The sequence below is a fragment of the Dromiciops gliroides genome, chromosome 2, assembly GCF_019393635.1.
Source record: "Dromiciops gliroides isolate mDroGli1 chromosome 2, mDroGli1.pri, whole genome shotgun sequence".
Taxonomy (NCBI): domain Eukaryota; kingdom Metazoa; phylum Chordata; class Mammalia; order Microbiotheria; family Microbiotheriidae; genus Dromiciops; species Dromiciops gliroides.
The window spans coordinates 473,592,639-473,611,056 of NC_057862.1; the positions used below are offsets into that span (position 1 = coordinate 473,592,639).

General features: G+C 37.8%; 1 protein-coding gene and 2 non-coding genes across 3 annotated transcripts in view; all 3 read left to right on the plus strand.

Moving 5' to 3' along the window:
• WDR43 (WD repeat domain 43) overlaps positions 1–18,418 on the plus strand; it is a 47,038-nt gene that overhangs the window by 19,587 nt on the left and 9,033 nt on the right. The window contains exons 6-12 of the mRNA XM_043987175.1: positions 2,287–2,389; positions 4,604–4,668; positions 9,049–9,220; positions 9,802–9,888; positions 13,110–13,238; positions 15,025–15,162; positions 18,060–18,146. Of these exons, the coding sequence (XP_043843110.1) occupies positions 2,287–2,389; positions 4,604–4,668; positions 9,049–9,220; positions 9,802–9,888; positions 13,110–13,238; positions 15,025–15,162; positions 18,060–18,146 (781 nt within the window). The remainder of the gene's footprint in view (positions 1–2,286; positions 2,390–4,603; positions 4,669–9,048; positions 9,221–9,801; positions 9,889–13,109; positions 13,239–15,024; positions 15,163–18,059; positions 18,147–18,418) is intronic.
• On the plus strand, positions 12,531–12,607 carry LOC122745073. The gene has a single exon (XR_006355364.1). It is a non-coding gene; the product is annotated as a small nucleolar RNA SNORD53/SNORD92 (small nucleolar RNA).
• LOC122745074 lies at positions 13,751–13,826 on the plus strand. Its single transcript, XR_006355365.1, has one exon. It is a non-coding gene; the product is annotated as a small nucleolar RNA SNORD53/SNORD92 (small nucleolar RNA).

Consider the following 18,418-nt stretch of genomic DNA (forward strand, 5'->3'; position numbering starts at 1 on the left):
GTAGTTTCACATAATCACAGTGTTTTAGAGTTAAAAAGCACTTAATATCCATTATTTCATATGATGCTCATAATACTTGGGAGATAAGTGACATATTAGTGCCACTTTTTTGGATATGTAGTTTAAATTTTATCATCCATGTTCTACACATAATGCAGACTTCAGTTGGGGTTTGCTGATAATCACTAATAAATAGCAGAGATAGACCTCAAAACCCATGTCTCCTGTCTTCTATCAGATGTCAGCTTGCTGAAGAAAGGGACTGTTTTCTTTTTGTATGCCATGTAGGGTACGTAGCATTGTGCCTGACTCAGTTGCCAGTAGGAATTTTTTCAGTCCTTCTGCTTATATTACTAGGACCTAGCACTGTGCGTAACATATAGGTACTTGATATTGTTAGCAAATTCTTGTTGATCGATTACAAATGATGGTTCTATGTCAGTATTATTGTAACTTTAGTTCTAGAACCATGTCCTTGAATTGAAATTTTCCCTTTCTAGACCTTTTTAACATTCTAGTTCCTATGTTCAGGTCTTAATATCTTTCTTCAGAATCATTGGGTAAGCCATGGCAATCCTTTTGCTGTTACTGACATTTTTTGAAGAGTTTTTTGGGGGGGGCAATGAGGGTTAAGTGACTTGCCTGGGGTCACACAACTAGTAAGTGTCAAGTGTCTGGGGTGGGATTTGAAGTCAGGTCCTCCTGAATCCAGGGCCAGTGCTTTATCCACTGCGCCACCTAGCTGCCCCCTGTTACTGACATTTTTAAAAACTGGGCTGTGAACTTTGGATATATTCTATCGCTGCTGTGTTGTTGCTCTTGCAGTTGCTAAAGGGGGTGAGCACTTTGTGTCCTGTGTTTGAACTTAGTGGAGGGTAGGGGGATGTTTGCAAGGGTTGGGACTATAGTTTTTGGGCTGATAGGCAGTTAGGTCTCTCATTTTGGGGGCAACTAAATAATAATATCAGTTTTGAAAAAATATATGAAGACTTAGAAATATGCCTTTTTAAAGGCATGTGTAGTTTATTTTTGGCATAAGAGGTTGTAACTGTTTAGTTTCCCTTCATGTTTTGTCAAAGAAAAATATTTTCCAAATGTCCTAGAGTTTCTTTATACCAGAGTTGAACTTCCCTTTATGTTAATGAAAGGAAGAACTGGCATCTGTAATACAGACTGGTTACTATCAGACTGTTCCTGTCTATAGTCTTAAATTTGTGAGGGAGGGAGCATGATTTGGTTTTAGGATATAGGAATCCAAGTAATAAGTTTCGAATAAATGGAGATCTCTTTTCTATGAACACATACAAAATTGAATAATATATGTTCAAAACTTTTAATAACTGGCTGTATTTGCTTACTAGAGAAATATAACCTCTCAGTATAGCTACAAGGAGAGCTATTAGATTTGGAGTAAGTGAACTTGGGACAAGTACTGATTCTTTTTTTTTTTTTTAAGTGAGGCAATTGGGGTTAAGAGACTTGCCCAGGGTCACACAGCTAGTAAGTGTTAAGTGTCTGAGACCGGATTTGAACTCAGGTACTCCTGACTTCGGGGCTGGTGCTCTATCCACTGCGCCACCTAGCCACCCCAAGTACTGATTCTTTTGTTACCCATTTTCCTGTGTGACTTTTGGGAAATCACTTCTCTATTTCTCATTTCCTCATTTATTGAGTTGTGTTTTTTTAAAGGAAGAGAGTGGGTTCAGATGAGCCTCTAAGGTCTTTATTTTTAGCCAGGCCTAACTGAGGCCACTGTTGTGAGTCTGGTGCAAATTTAGAATGCAATTTAGAACAGACATTTATTTGTGACCATAAAAATCAAAACTACCATAGACTGATTAAAAGGTATACTAACATATAGTCACCAGTGTTAGGTTAGGCAAGTATCCCCACCTGGAAATAGGAAATCTCTTAAACCTCCAATATCCCCTCCCCAGAGGCCAGGCTTTTCATGTTTCAGGTAGCTTCAGTCCCTGAGTGGACCAGCCCAGCCTGTATAAAACAGATGCTGCTTCTACCACAGTCAGTCCTAAATCTGTGTTATGTTTGATGAAGTGTATAACTATGCTATTGTTCACTCTATGTATCTGCCAGATAGTACTGATAAATGCTTTCAGTTTTCCCAGGCAACCAGTTTAAGTGATAGAATAGTTTCATTTTCATTTTTATTCTACTTAACTTTGGCTTATTGGTTAATTCTCTATAGAATCTAGTACTGTGATTCTTCTTTAGATGTTTCCAACTTCCCTACATCTCACTGGATAAATGCTGGTTTATATATCCTAGGCAAGTTCGGTCAGAAAATAAAGAGAAGAATGCAGTGATGTCTTTTACGGTTACTGATGAACCAGTCTACATTGACCTGACTCTGTCAGAAAACAGAGAGGAGGTAAAATTACTATTCAGAAATGCTATTTTCTTTTTATCCCAGTTTGCAAGATGCAGCATGTTCATGGGTTTGTGAGTCATGCACAAACCTGGTTCTTGGGAAGGTCATAGTTTTGGTAATGACAAAAAAGAGTGAAATGTGTGAATCGGTTAAGATTTTTAGAAGAGTAATAAAATGACTAATAACATTTTTGAGTAACGAATGGGGCAGGGAAGGGGGAGGAAAATAGGCATTTATTAAATGTGCCAGAAGCTGTGCTAAGCATTTTATAGATATTATCTCATTTGATTCTCACAACAACCCAGGCAGGTAGGTTGCTAATACTTATTACCCCCATTTTACAGTTGAAGAAACTAATGCAGACAGAGGTTAAGTAATTTGCCTAGTGTCGCTCAGATAGTAAGTATCTGAGGCTGGATTTGAAGTTGGATCTTCATGACTCCTCGCTCTCTTCTATCCACTGAAAATCTTATTAGAACATTTTAGATATAAGGGGGACTCAACTTAGAATCTATACAGTTATTTGAAAAGATTTTATTAACAGGACAAATCATTCTTGCTACATTGCACAAAATTCCAGAATGTCGAATTTTACTTTGGATGTTCTAAGCTCAAAGATGGTAGCAATTTTCCTAAAAGATTGCTGCACATTTTTTCCAATATAAGCACACTTCACATCAGAACTGGTTTAAATGTCTCTACTTTAAACCATGTGAGACTATACATAATCGTGAATTTCAGTTTTAAGGAATGTAGCTAGTAACAAACTTAATGATATATCTATGTTAACACTTTTGTTTGCAAAGCATAGATACTATTCTATACATAACAGTCAGAATGAAGAAACTTAATTTCCTAAGGGCAACCCCCTAGAATTCTGCCTGTTACAGAAAGAAAATTTGCCATTTAAAGAAATCTGCATTTTAAAATGGGCATAAAATTGATCAAAAGGCATGACTGTTATGTAAAATAATTTTAATCATATAGATCCTTTAATCCAGGCTCTTCGTTTTATAGTTAGGGAAACAAACCAAGAAAAGGAACATGCCTTGTAGCAGAGTCAGGATTAGAACCTGTATTCTTGACTGCAAATGCTTTGAACTTTCCGCTTTGCATACTTGTGGTTAGTTGTAAACACTTATAATGAAGTAAATTTCTTATTTGTTAACATTCTCATTTGCTACTGTTAAAGAATCAGGATAATGTGAAATGTTTAAAATAGTAGGATCTTGATGGTTGTATAATGTTGACTTTATGCTAGTTTTTCACGGTCCTCCTCTTCATAGAAATATTTTATTATGAACTGAATAGGCTTACTTTGCAATTGAGCTAGGACCTTTCTGTCATTTAGGGCAACAATCAGGAAAGGAAAAACTATTTCCTTCCAATTTTACTTTTCATTTTCTTGACCGTCCATATTGAATTACAGTGCCCTGTGAATATTATAAACAAACCAGCTCACATCTATTACATTTAAAAATTCCTAAGTTAACAGTTACTTTGGTTTCTTGAACATAACCTAAAATGTTGCATATTTTGCTTGCCCCTCATGTTTTTTACTTAACTCTCTAAGATTTCCAAGTATATGAATTGTTGATATATATCAATAAAGGGAATCTGTAACTTTTTAGCGGTGATGTGCCAAAGCTTCATTTTTTCACTTCTTCCCTTGACTGTGCAAGGTAGTATCTCCCCACATGTTTTTTATTCCCAAGAAACCCTGCAGTCATTAAAGGAAGACACATAGCCCGGGGCATGGGGCTAATCCCAATAGAGAATCTGCTTACCCAAACTCCATCTATAGAATTGTGGCTTTAGTTGCTTTGGAGCTTAGAGACCCTTAGAATAGCAATAAACAGGAGGAACCCACGGTGCTTGGGCATATCTTTGCCCATCACCCCATTTGTGTACCTTTCTCTGCCACTCTAATAGTGCCACCTTTGGTGCATGTGCAGAAGTTACTGGGTCCTAGATCACAAATTTTAACTATATGTTATAATAACTAAACTATTCTTATTGCTATACTAAAGATCTGCCTTAGTGTTTTCCCTTCATGAGATGGAGAGCCAATGGCAAATTTGCAATTTAGGATGGGGTGGAAATATTTGGGAATAATTGGTTTGTGGCAGAAGTTAGTACATTAACAGATAATGGAAATTGTTGAATGTTTGATTTCAGTGACAATAATCAGTGCATTTTTACTTACTCTTTTAGCCCGTAAAGTTAGCTGTTGTTTGCAGAGATGGACAAGTCCATTTATTTGAACACATATTAAACGGGTAAGTTAGAATTTTTCAAATGGGAATATATTTTTCTTCATGCGGCTCCTTGCTATTACATCTCCTACCTATAGTCTTTTAGCATTGTCAGTATGTTTTTGTGTTTCCCTTTGTTGTTCTTAAGTTTTCTATCATGTCTATGTTCTGTGTCCCTCAACCAGATTATAAGTTTTAGTAGTTATAGCCCATTGTCATAGAACTTAGCAGAGGGTGTTTTGTTTTTGCCCGTGATTGCTGGTCAGAAAATATTTTAGAAGAACCTACTATGATTATTGTTGATCTTTTCTCCTCAGGCATCCATCTTCCTCATTATCCTTCTTATAAGGCCTTGCCTCCTACTTTACTGAGTCTGAGGCTTTCTGAAAATGTACTAGTGGTAAGAGTAGCTAATAGGTAGTATTTATATAGTACTTTAAGGTCTGCAAAGTGCTTCTGTCCCATCCCCCCCTCCCCCAATCTTCCAGAAAGATGGGTGCTGTTTTTACCCCATTTTACAGGAACTTAAACTGACAAAAGTTAAGTGACTTGGCCATGGTCACACAGTCATCAATGAGCATTTGAGGTTGGATTAAGGATGTGGGGCAGCTCCCATCCTTTGTTTCTGTAAATTTTTGTTTAGTCCTTTTTTTTTAGTCCTGTCTGATTCTTTGTGACTCCATTTTGGGGTTTTCTTGTCAAAGATACTGGAGTGGTTTGTCATTTCCTTCTCCAGCTTGTTCCACAGTTGAGAAATTTGAGGCAAACAGAGTTTTAAGTGAGAGAAAACTGAGGCAAACACAGTTAAGTGACTTGCCCAGGGTCACACTGCTAAGTGTCTGAGGCCAGATTTGAGTTCAGGAAGGTGAGTCTTCCTGATTCCAAGCCCAGTGCTTCTATCCATTGCACGACCTAGCTGCCCTTCCTTTCCAAGATTAACTGTTTTTTCTGTGCTTTCTGTATCTCCTCCATCTCTTGTATCTAGTCTGTCAGCTCTTCTCAACATCATACAATTCTACTTTTCTCTGCTATTGTCTTTTACTTAGGATTTTATGCTTTTGTTTTTCACTTTTTTTCCTTTTTCTTTTTAAAAAAAATTATCCCTTCTACTACTCCTCCCCACCATGGGTTCCTTTTGTTCCTCATTGAGTAAACACAAAAAATAAAGCCATCCATGCATAATTGCTTAGTCCAGCAAAATACATTCCCACTATGTCTTTTTCAGATTTGAAGTTTATCACTTCATTGTTAGGGCTTAATTTGTGTGTTTCGTCTTCATTGTTTTGGACTTGTGGTTTGCCATTTGCATTGACCAGAGTTCTAAAGTCGTTCATAGTTGATTTTTTTTCTAAAATGGTATTGTATAAATTGTTCTACTAACTGTTCACTTTGCTCTGCATCAGTTCATACCATCCCATTTCATCATTTCTTATGGAACAATAATACTTCATTATATTCTTTTTTCTTTCTTTCTTTCTTTTCTTTTTTCTTTTGCAGGGCAATGAGGGTTAAGTGACTTGCCCAGGGTCACACAACTAGTAAGTGTCAAGTGGCTGAGGCCAGATTTGAACTCTGGTCCTACTGAATCCAGGGCTGGTGCTTTATCCACTTCACCACCTAGCTTCCCCATCATATTTTTTTTTTTTTTTGCGGGGCAGTGGGGGTTAAGTGACTTGCTCAGGGTCACACAGCTAGTAAGTGTCAAGTGTCTGAGGCCAGATTTGAACTCAGGTACTCCTGAATCCAGGGCCAGTGCTTTATCCACTGTGCCACCTAGCTGCCCTCCCCCTCATATTCTTATGCCACAATTTATTTAATTCCTCAGTAGCCCCCTTATTCCAATTTGTGGCTACAGTGAAAAGAGCTATAAATATTTATGGTAAACATAAATCCCTTTTTCTTTATTTCGTTCGGTTATAAGCCTAATAGTTGTATGACTGGGGCAGCTAGATGAACAGTAGATAGAGCAGTGGGCTGGCTCATCTGACCTGTGACATTTACTAGCTCTGTGACCCTGGGCACAAGTCACTTAACCCTGTTGGCCTCTGTTTCCTCATGTGTAAAATGAACAAGAGAAGGAAATAGCAAACCATTCCAGTATCTTTACCAAGAAAATCCCAAATGTGAAACAACTGAATTGCAGCAACAACAAAGTTGTATGCGTAGGTCACAGGTTCACCTGATGCACATGGTTCCAAATTAGTTTCCAGAATGGCTGGACCAATTCATAGCTCCTCCAGCATTTGTCATTTTCCTCTTTTGCCTTTTGTCCTCTTTGCCAGTCTGATAACTATTAGGTGCTTCTTCAGACTTGCTTTAATTTGCATTTCCCTTTTAGCAAGTTAGAGCATTTTGGGTTATTGATAGCTTGGATTTTTTTCTTTTTGAAAACTGCTTGTTGATATCCTTCAACCTTAATGTAACAGTTGGAATGACGCCACCTGCTAGAGACTTAGCAGGACACTCCGCCAAGAGGAGAAGGCCTCTGAGGGCAAGGCCATGCGTCTTTTCTTCTTTTTCTTTCTTTTTTTCTTTTTTGGTGAGGTAATTGGGGTTAAGTTACCTGCCCAGGGTCACACATCTAGGAAGTGTCAAGTGTCTGAAGCTGGATTTGAACTCAGGTCCTCCTGAATCCAGGACCATGTAGCCATGCGGCTTTTCTTTGGCGTCAGGAAGTTTGCTTGTGGGAGGAGGAGGGGGCAAGACTGGCTCTCTTGCTGTCTTTCATCTGGACTCTTGTGGAGAGTGGAGCGAAATGCACTCTCCCTTTGATAGATAAATGAATCTAGGCTTTTCTCTCTTCACTAAATTCTTATTCTCCTTAATAAATGCTTAAAAGTCTAAACTCTTGCTAAAGCTTACAATTTATTGGTGACCACTCATTAGATATTTTAGATAGACTAGCTAGAATTTTAGCCCCTTACATTAACCATACTACCTTCTTGAGCTCTGATGTTCTTTTTTCTCCCCAATTTTATTGCTGCTTCCAGGAAAAATAGTATGTATTTGTATTTCAACTTGCTACTGCACGCTGACTGCTGACCCCTTTCAGCCTGGTTGTGTGAGAGTGCGCACACACACATGGGTGCACACACCAGTTACCAAATCCAGTACTTTCTTTTCAGTTTTCATATTCCTTGATTTTTTTATTTAGTGTTTCATACTTTGATTTTGCCGTTTTTATATTAATTACTCTTTCATACTTGGCTTGTGTAAAGTGGCACTCTCACCTTTTTACTGCTGCTTATTCTTTTTCAGTTTTACTGCCAAAGTTTTCATCTCGTAAAGCTGCAATTATCAGCTGTGCAAATGACTCCACAGTCCATATAGCCCTTTCTGGAGCTCTGTTTTTCTTACTTTGTGTCTTCTCTTACCTCTGTCTAGAGGTTTTGTTGACACCACATAACTCAGTGTGTCTACAAACAAGTTCCTCTTTTAGCCCTTCTTCTCCCCCCCCCCCCACCCGCTCTGCCCCCAATCCAATTAGTCTTCAACCTTATGGTTTCTAATTCTGTAGTGCTTCCCATATCTGGATCTTTGCACTCCCACTGTATTTGGTTCAGGCCTTGCAATCACCTCTGTGTGTAGAATGGGCATCCTGTCTTCCTTCCATTTCTTTGAGGATCTCTCTATAGTCTATCAGCTTATTTATGAGGCCTTCCTGATCCCTTACTTCAGTTTGTGGGCCCCCCCCATCTCCCTTTTCTTGCAAGCAAGAAGCCATCTCCCTATAATTTGTCTGGGTACCTTGTATATATTTCTCTTAGGCACTTCACATATTTTGCCTTGTATCATCCATCATACTTAGTGTGTCTATCTTAAAGCCCACCCTTTATTAGATTATAAATTCCTTGAGGGTAATAGTCTTATTTTATGGATTATGCACAGTTCTTTGCACATGGGAGATAGAATTTTTCTAACTTGAATTATGGTTATACACCTAAAATGAAAACCTTTAAAGAGAACAAGAAATTGTATTAACACCCTTTTGGATTTATGAGATGTCCCCATGGAGGAGCATTACTTAGATTCTTGTGTTTTTGTGGTGCTTTTTGGTCTTACATTTGCATTTTCAAAGTGCATCTCATGTACTCTGTGTATTCATGGAGCAACCTGTACTCTACCTGTGTGGATCTTTTGACGTTGTAAACAGCATGACTCTGTTCATTTTGTTTTCTAGAGAGTTGGTGTAATTGTGATGACCAAAGACTTTGTAGATAACTTATGAGCGCAAGGATATTCAGTGTACCCTCTCTATCTGTCTTTTACCTTGTATGGGCATTTTAACATTCAGGGAAATGATTCCCTTCTTTGCATTCTAATAAGGGGGATTCTCATTGTGAGTTTGGACCTACTACTTAATCTTGAATGATTTGGTCACATCTGAGTTTTTTTCATTTCCAGATGCTGCAAAAAGCCTTTGACTTCAAATTGCACTATTCAGATCGCAACATCTGGGAAAGACAAAGAATCAACACCAAAACCTATCCCAATTCTAGCTGCAGCTTTTTGTTCAGACAAGCAATCTTTGCTACTTGTATATGGCAGTCATTTGCAGCCAGCTATTGAAAGAGTGGTAGGTAGATAACTAGATGCTTCTTATGAATAACTAATATAAAATTGTGTACTTTAAGGGTGAAGATTTTCATGTGGTATTTTGGTCTGTCTTGTTGGTATTTTTAAAAGGGAAAGGTAACTTTTTTTGAAGTGGAGAAATGGATCTTAATAAACTGAATTAGTGGAAATTTTTATCTTGAAATTTTATCACTAGGTGTTTCAGTAGATAGCCATGTAATGGATAATATAAAGATTTGATCTTTTAAACTTCTTAAGTTTCTTTGAATTATATGGGTGGCTGTAGTACAGGTCTAAAGCCTGTTGTTTTTCTTATTAATGTTATTTACTTGTATATAAAAGAGAAGAGCCTGTAGTAAAACACATGAACATATTTCTTTATAAATTGAACTCAGCATGAAAAGTTCTTTTGTCCATAATTTTTAAAGACAGAACACTAATAGCTTTTTAGAGGACAAATGCCATTTGCTTTTATATATATATATATATATATATATATATATATATATATATAACATATATATTTTTAAATTTTTTGTGGACTGTTTGATTTTTTTATTTTTTATTTTTTCCCTGTTTCAGTCTTTGAACTCCAAAGAACCCCATGTGTGTCTGATAAGAGATGTCAATTCCTGGACTCCAAAAATAGGAGGAATTGCTGTAACAAAGGTGAGTGAGTGTGGTACTAGTTTTATTAACAGCTTTATGTAAACCATTTAATTAATAAGTCTCTTGTAATCATTATTTAAGCCTTTATTACATGTTGGATATTCCATTATAGTTTTATGTAAACTAATCAGTCTCTTGTAATCATTATTTAAGCCTTTATTACATATTGGATATTCCATTAATTGCTGAGAGCACAAATACTAGGAATGAAAGAATCCCGTGCCATTTGGTGGTACCACCCTGATTCACAGAAGAAAGTGGGCTCTGTAGCCCTGCCCTTCCCCAGCAACAATACCCCTGGAGACTGAACAATTTCCCAACCCCTGTTGGGAGCAAACTATCCATTCCCACCCTCACCCTCTCCTGTTCTCTTCTCCTATCCTTCTAAGCCTTACTCTATCAAAGTCCCCTGCCAGCCCTGCCTCCCACTAAGAGTAAGCTTATCTTCTTCCCTTCACACTTCTTCATCAGCTAGTCCTCACTGAGACTCAGCTCTCCAATGGCAACACCTCCTTCCTGGTCGTCATCTCTACCACTGCCCTGCAACTTCACTCAACACCCACACCTCATGAGGTGGGGAGTGTCCTTGGTTACTCTCCATACCACATCTGGATTTTTCTTTTACTACTCTCATTCAGCTTCCCTGAAGACCCCCACCGCCATCCCCACCTTTTACTTTCAAACCTCACTTTTTCCTGTTGAAGACACCATTGTCCTTCTGGACTTCTGGTTTTATAACTTTAATTATTATCTTGGACTCCACCTCCAATATCTAGTCACTTGCCACATTGTTCTACCTTTCAGCATCTCTGAAACCTGATCTCAGCTCTCTAGTCATAGCTACTATCTTAGTTCAAGTCCTCGTCCTCTCGTTTTGCTTTTATTTTGGTTATTTCGGTGGCTGTCTAATTGGTCTTCCTGCTTCAAGTCTTCCCCATTTCATCCTGCACACTGCTTCTATGTTTCTTAAGTCCAGGTCTGTCTGTCTATGTGACTCCCAGTGGTTTCAAATTGCCTCCAAGATGAATTTTAAGCCCTTTCATTTAGTTTTTAAAGTCCTTCAGAATCTGTCCATCCTATCTTTTTGAGCGTTGGTGACATAGCTTTTTTCTGTCCTTATATAGTGCTCTTCATCTCTGTCTGGCCTCCTCTCCAAGCACTCTCTCTCAAGCACCCCTGACAGACATACACCGCCTTTCCTGACCTAATAAGGCATTTCCTCCCTCTCTGACTACATTGTATTCATTTGTATTTGTTCTTAGTACAATTTTTCTCTCATTAGAATGTAAGGTTACTTCCCAGCAAGGGGTCTTTCATTTTATTTGTGTCCCCCATGGCCTCCCACAGTGCCTGGCACAGAATATGCTGGCTACTTGTTGGGTGATTGCTCTGTTTGCTCCTCTCTTATAATGTATAATCTATTTTTTGCCTTAATGCCATTCAGTTTGGCATCTGTTAATATTCCTGTAGTCACTAGTCTCAAGCATTTGTTGCTGTAGTGAACCTGGAAACCCAGTTGGAGCTAAGATCTGTATTCACAGTACCTGCTTTTATTCTACTGGATAATGATCAAAAGGCAACTTGAAATTTACATTTTCTACTTCACTAATTACTTCACTATATTCCATATACTTTAAAATGCCCTTCATTTTCATCGACTTTTGAAGTTTTCTGGGTTTTGTGCCTGGGATTGAGGAAGGATTTTTTTGTTTATTCCTTATTAGCATCATTAGAAGTACCCTCAATATTTTGATTTTGTAAGGCATCTTTTGACATGTATTATTAACTCTATAATATGACTTATCTGATTCCTGTTTCAGAGGTTTTTTGATGATTGAAAGAGAACTCCATTCTATGCAGAAGTGTCTTTACCTTAGAGTAATTTTGCTTTAGGCAAATATTAATTGTTCAGTTACCTTGGGTGGGTGGGGGGGAAGCTGCCCAACTATGTTGGGTAAATTGAGGTTATTATAGGTTAATTCACTGTTTCAACATATTATGTGAGGAGCAGCTAGGTGGTGCAGTGAATAGAGCACTGGCCCTGGAGTCTGGAGGACCTGAGTTCTAGCTATGTGACCCTGGGCCAGTCACTTGACTCTAGCTGTGTTTCTCCACCCCCACCCCCCCCACCCCAAAAAAAAAAAAGAAAAGAAAAAAAGACATTATATGTAATTGGATTCTATTAGGGTTAAAGATACTTTTGGGGGGGGTAGAGCAATGAGGGTTAAGTGACTTGCCCAGGGTCACACAGCTAGTAAGTGTTAAGTGTCTGAGGCCAAATTTGAACTCAGGTTCTCCTGAATCCAGGGCCTGTGCTTTATCCACTGAGCTACCTAGCTGCCCCCCCAGATTAAAGATACTTTTGTGATTTCTTGTGTAGATGTGAATAAGGAAATGTTGAAAGTACATCTGAAATCTTTGAGAAAAGATGATCCATAAAGATATTGTCCAATGAATTATGTCATGGAATTTAAAGTCACTGTAGATTTTAATTTGCTGATAATCTCCCTGGAATTGGAGAACAAAAAAGATAAAGAGAGCATGGTACTCTGCTTTTGATTAAAAACTTGAGGCTCATCTTATCAGAATCAGTTTGGTATACTTCAGAAAACAAAACAAAACAAAAACCTGAGAGCTGGGAATTGCTGTGATGACCTCCACTTGGTTTCGCTTGTGGCTGAGATTCAGAGGTGATGCTTTCTCTTGGCTGTCTGAGCAGTCCTGGCATATCACTTAGGTAGCTTTGGTGAAGTAATCAGCCGTGTCTTTAAATGCTAAGTTTTAGAAAGGAAGATTCATTGTGCTTTTCCTCTTAATGTAATAAAAGGTATTTGAACTATTCTATAAGCTAAATCAGTAATAGAATTAAGAATTAAGTTTGATAAATATATAGTTTTATAATTGAGAAACTTTTGTAGGCAACTTAAAATATGCCTATTTCTCCAGTAAAATTAATGTATCATCTAACTTAAATCTTCAATCAAGATTAGATTTCTGAAAATCTGTTAGATTAGAAAGAAACTAATGCTATATTTTTTTGGAAATGCTTTTAGAGAGAAACCAATATATATTGAATTTAGTTCACGTATCAGACATTTGTGGTATGTCTTAACATTTTGTGATGTATCCCACCATTATTTCTGCTTTAAACTTGTCTGGGGTGAGTAATTGAGTCATATGTGTTTTTTCCCCCCCACTTAACACTGATTCCAATTCTATAGGTAAAAACACCAGTGATGAACTCTGAGGCCAAAGTTTTAGGCCCTGGGATTCCTGGACATCATGCAGCCATCAAACCTACACTGGAGACAGAGAAAACAGAAAGCAAAAGGAGAGTAAAGGAAAATGAGGTAATTAATTGACGTCCAGGGATATCAAATGGGGTAGGTTACTCAAGTGATTCTTCATTTAATTTGAAGTAACATATTTTGCAGAGAATCGAGCATTCAGTTATCAGTCATTGCTTATGTCACCATTGAAGCCTTCAGAGGGGCTGATGGCCTCTTTGCTACCACGTACTGTGACTAATTTGTATTATATTTTTTTGTTCTGTTTTTCCATAAAGACAGATAGTGAGAGGTGCCATTATACTTAGCCAGCATCCAAGTCTTAAACCATTTAGAAGTTTGTCAGACTATTGCTGCTGTCTATTTTCTTTTTCTTTACTCTACTTTGAGGTGTAGAGCCAAAAAAGGGTAGAAAACTACTCTTGCTTTGGACCAGTTTGGGGTTAGAAATAGAAATCTTTATGTAGTTTTTTGTTTGTTTATTTGTTTTTTGACACATCAGCTAGAAAGGAGTGTAAGCATTGTTGAGATGTTTCATATGTTACAGAATTAAATAAAAAAATAAAAGCCAGTACTTGCCGTGATGATTTCAATCTGGTTTCGCTTTTTTGCTGAGTTCCAGTGATGCCTTTCTCTTGGCTGTCTGAGCATGTCTGGCCTTAAATCACAGAATCATAGATTGAGAGCCTAAAGGAACTTTTGCCCAGGTTCACAGAGCTAGTGCCTAATTTGGATGTGAATTTGGGCCTTTCTGACACCCATTTCAGGCTCTCTGTTGTGTGCATAGCTAGACCCAAGGATCCAAAGAGGATGAAGGTCCTGTCCTCAGGTGCAACACATAAACAAAGTGCTGTACAAAACAGATCCAAAGTGATTGGTACAAAGTACGCTTTGTAATGTCTAAGGAAGAAGGAATGTATTCTTAACTGAGTAATCAGGAAAACAAGATTTTATAGAGGAAGTAGGAAGTCATAAGCTGTACCATGAATGTATAACTTTTCAAGATGCTTAGATTCAGATAGATACATATGCATATCCAAATATAAATGCATACCATATATATGCATGATAACAGTCAGTTCAATTGAATATCAGTTCAGTTTAGTTCAAGAGTCTTTTGTTGGTATATGGAATACATGGAGTGAGAGTATTGAGATGGAAAACTTTGTTGCTACAGTGACTTCAGATGTGGAGTGCCTTGGATACCTGGCTAAGGAGTTTGGGTTTTATTTGTAGGCGGTATCGCTTACCTAGATTTTAAAAGTATATTGAATACACTAATGACTGGCCTAATGAGATCTGCTTATAAGGGAGGTTAATTTGCAAAATATGAACTAGAGAGAATTGCAGTTAGAATCAAGTTATTGTACGAAGCTATTGTCATGTCAGACAGGTGGTAATGGAGTAAAATGGATGGCAGGGAATAGGAGTAGATGAGTAAATTATTATAGAGATGTTAGTATCAACCCAACTGGGAAATTGATTGGATGAAAGACAAATCACAGACCTACTTTTTTCAGTTCATAAATATTAATCTTTGGAGAATAATAAACTAATAATGTTTCATCTGAAAAGAATATTGAGTCAACCCTCCTTGCACACCATGATCCTAGTTCTATTTTAAAAAGAAAAATGTATACTATGGGTGTTATTTTTTGTCTTATACACTAGCCATTATAATAGATTGTTACTACAATAGGAAAGGTTTTTATTTTTCGCGGGTAAGGAGAGGTGACAATTGTCCTTTATTAGCTCTTAGATCTGAGCACATGGACAATAGGATAATTGTATGGCATTTTATTTTAGTGTGTAGCAATGTGCTTTAACCACAGTGTTTTTGTTTATTCAGCAAGTTAGCATTGAAGAGCGATTGGGAGCAATGGACATAGACACCTTGAAAGAAAAAAGAAAAGGGGACCTGAAGGCAGACAGCTACCCCGTTCTTCTAGTTCAAGGCCTAGAAAGCAACGACTGCTATATGCTAAATGTAAGTGTTACTTGTCAGTTTTGCATAGATCTAAAATAGCCACACAATTGCCAGTGATTCATGAACTCTTTCATGTTTCATGATGTCTTTATTTGGGGGTCATATCCTCTAGCTTTATAAAATATTTTGTTTGGGACAAACGTGATATGATAATATGGCACCATGTATCTGTGTTTCTTATAATTCTTCCACTGATTCAGCTCATAATCTATGCTGGCCGTGTGTGTGTGTGTGTGTGTGTGTGTGTGTGTGTGTGTGTGTGTGTGTGTGTGTGTGTGTGTGTGTGTGTGTGTGTGTGTGTGTATTAGGGTTAAATGATTTGCCCAGGGTCACAGAGCTAGTAAGTGTCAAGTGTCTGAGGCCGGATTTGAACTCAGGTCCTCCTGAATCCAGGGCTGGTGTTCCATCCACTGCACCACCTAGCTGCCCCCCAAATTCCTTTTCTGAAGATGTTTCCAGGACACTATAAATAAATGAGTGAGAAATTTATTAATTAAGCATAATATATGCTGCGCGTGTAGTATTAAGCCTTATTTTGTATCAAGCAGCATTTGGGATGATGGAAAGTGTTATGAAGTTCCTCACATGTCATCTGCATTGGTCCAGGTCCTTGCCTTGCTCCTTCCCGCTATTGAGTTCTTTTCTTCCCCCCCCTCTATTGTGTTCTAAACAGACTGACTGAATGTGTTGCCCAGGCAGTTACATGGTTTAATCTCTTGTTTTTTTCCATGTGGGTTGTTCAGCTAATCATTTAAAAAGCAGTTGTGCATCTCATTGAGTCGGCCTTTCTAGTAGTATCTTGGGGCAATCTGCAAAATGTCATTTGTAAATGGTATCATCAGGAATACTCCCTAATCTATAAGGAAATCCTTTTCTAATAGCACTGTATATGGCATGGTTTTTTTTTAAGTAGAGAACAGCTTTGGGAAGAACACATCTTTTCTTATACGTGTGCCTCATTTGATTGAGTTCCATTGAACAAAATTTATGCTGTGGATGTATCTTCTTATTTTCCAGGCTTTATTGATACCTGTATCACAGTCATTTCCATATGTGTATATGTATATGTATGTGTGTGTGTGTGTGTGTGTATATATATATATATATATATCTATATATATTCATCTTCCTACTAACTCTTTCCTTGTAATGAGTGGGGGAGGGAACTAAGCAAAATTAACCAGTACAGTAGCTGCACCTAAATGTGCTATATGAATTTTCTATTGTTGAATTCTTTATGTAATCTTATATATGCTTGACAACACTAGATAGAAACATCTTGTGGTAGAACCTTTTATGGCTTGAGTCAAGTGTGTTTTATGATTGATCAACAGTGAGCACATTGATCCCTTGTATGATGTACCATTTCCAGTCAATTATGTGACCAAATGCTATCAAATAGTGAATGCTGACTCTACCCTTCTTGTGTTGTCATCAAGCATATTCTTTACTTACATGGAGGCTTTGAACTCAGGTACTTTGACTTCAGGTCTAATGCTCTTCATGCCACATGACCTGTGCTCTCATCTTATAGAAGAATATTTTAGGGAATAGAGAGGTAGGATAACTGGAAGCTCCAGATTCTCAGTGCTTCTGTCTTCTATGTCCCTCTGGGATAAAAAGCAGATCATGGTCAGGGAATAATGGCATACCTGTTTCTTATGTAGAGACTATCCAAGGGGATAGTTTCTTGTAGAATATTTCAAGTTTCCATGTGTAATAATACTTTAAATTTTATCCTCTGTCATTTAAATGAATTTTTAGAGTTTGCTTTGTGGTATTACATCTTTTTCTGAAGAAATCTAATGATGTTAAATAAAATTTTAGCTTTTAATTGTTTTAACATTTTTTTAAAATAGCGTTTAACTGTAAGTTGGACCAATTTTCAGTTATGTAATGAGGCTTAGCTCTATAGTAAAATCTTTATATTCACAAAGTCCAACTGTATGAATCAATCAGTAAACATTTATTAAGTGTCTGCTGTGTGCGGGCACCGTGCTAAGTACTGGGGATACCCCCCCCCAAAAAAAAAGGCAAAAGACACAGTCCCTCCCTGCCCTACAGGAGCTTTACAGCCTAATGGGGGAGATAGCATACAAGCAACTATTTACACAATGAGTAGTATGCAGGATAAATAGGAAAAAAGATGTTTGGTTAGGTTGGCACTTAAAGCAAGTCAGGGAAGTTTATAGGCAGAGTTGAGGAGATGGCATTCCAGGCATGGGAGATGGCCAGAGAGAGTGCCTAGAGCCCAAGAGGTGGACTGTATAGTTCATGGATCAGCCAGGATGCCAGTGTCACTGGATCAAAGAGGATTTGTTGGGGAGTAAGGTTTAAGAAGACTTGGAAAGGTAGAAGGGGACCTAGGTTACGAAGGGCTTCAAATGCCAGACAGACCATTTTGTATATGATCCTGGAAACAATTTGGAGCCACTGGAGATTACTAAGTAGATCTTTGACACTATGATCCTGTGAGGTGTCATGAAAGTAGTAAACTGAGCTTCGGGAAGGTTAAAGTGGCTTGTCTGTGGTCTATGGAAGGTCTGTGGCTTTGTCTGGTAAGAGCCTGGCCCAGGACTTAAATCTTGATCATGTGATTCCAAGTCCAGGGCCCTTTTTCATCATTAATGAGGAAATGTTTTTTATGTTTTCTAAAGAAAAGCTATTTGTTGAAAAGAAAAATTGTAATCAAAATATATTTCCTCTTGATCCTAAAAACTGAAGTTTTCTCATTTTCCATAGGTATAGCAATTAAGTGGTCTTGTCCCTATTTATTTCTCTTGTTAAGGGTCTTTCTAGGTTTAAAGTTTAATGGCATCCTTTTTTACCTATTGACTTTGAATCCTCACCTTTCTTATTTGTATTACTGGATACTTTTCTATCCTTTACTCTTACAGAAAGTACTTCAAACAAGAAAGGACACCTTAATAAGAAATACAGTGTTAAGGATTCCAGTATATGCTGTTATTCCTTTATTGAATGAGGTAAGAGAACCTTCTTGTAAGACCAGGTGTGGTTTGTTTTCTTCTATAATTCTTGGACCATTTTGTTTACCTTTCAGAACAAGGTAATTGTGGTTTGCACAGTCACACTACCTCATAAGTGGTGGGACTGGGCCTCAGACTTTAGCTAGGTTTCCTGATTCCTAGTTCAGGGCTTTGAGCTCTGTTCTTAAGAGTTCAAACTAAGGGTGAACTCGGCTCTGTTGGGCTGCTTGCCATAAGATGTAAGACACACCACTGTGCGCATTTGGTTT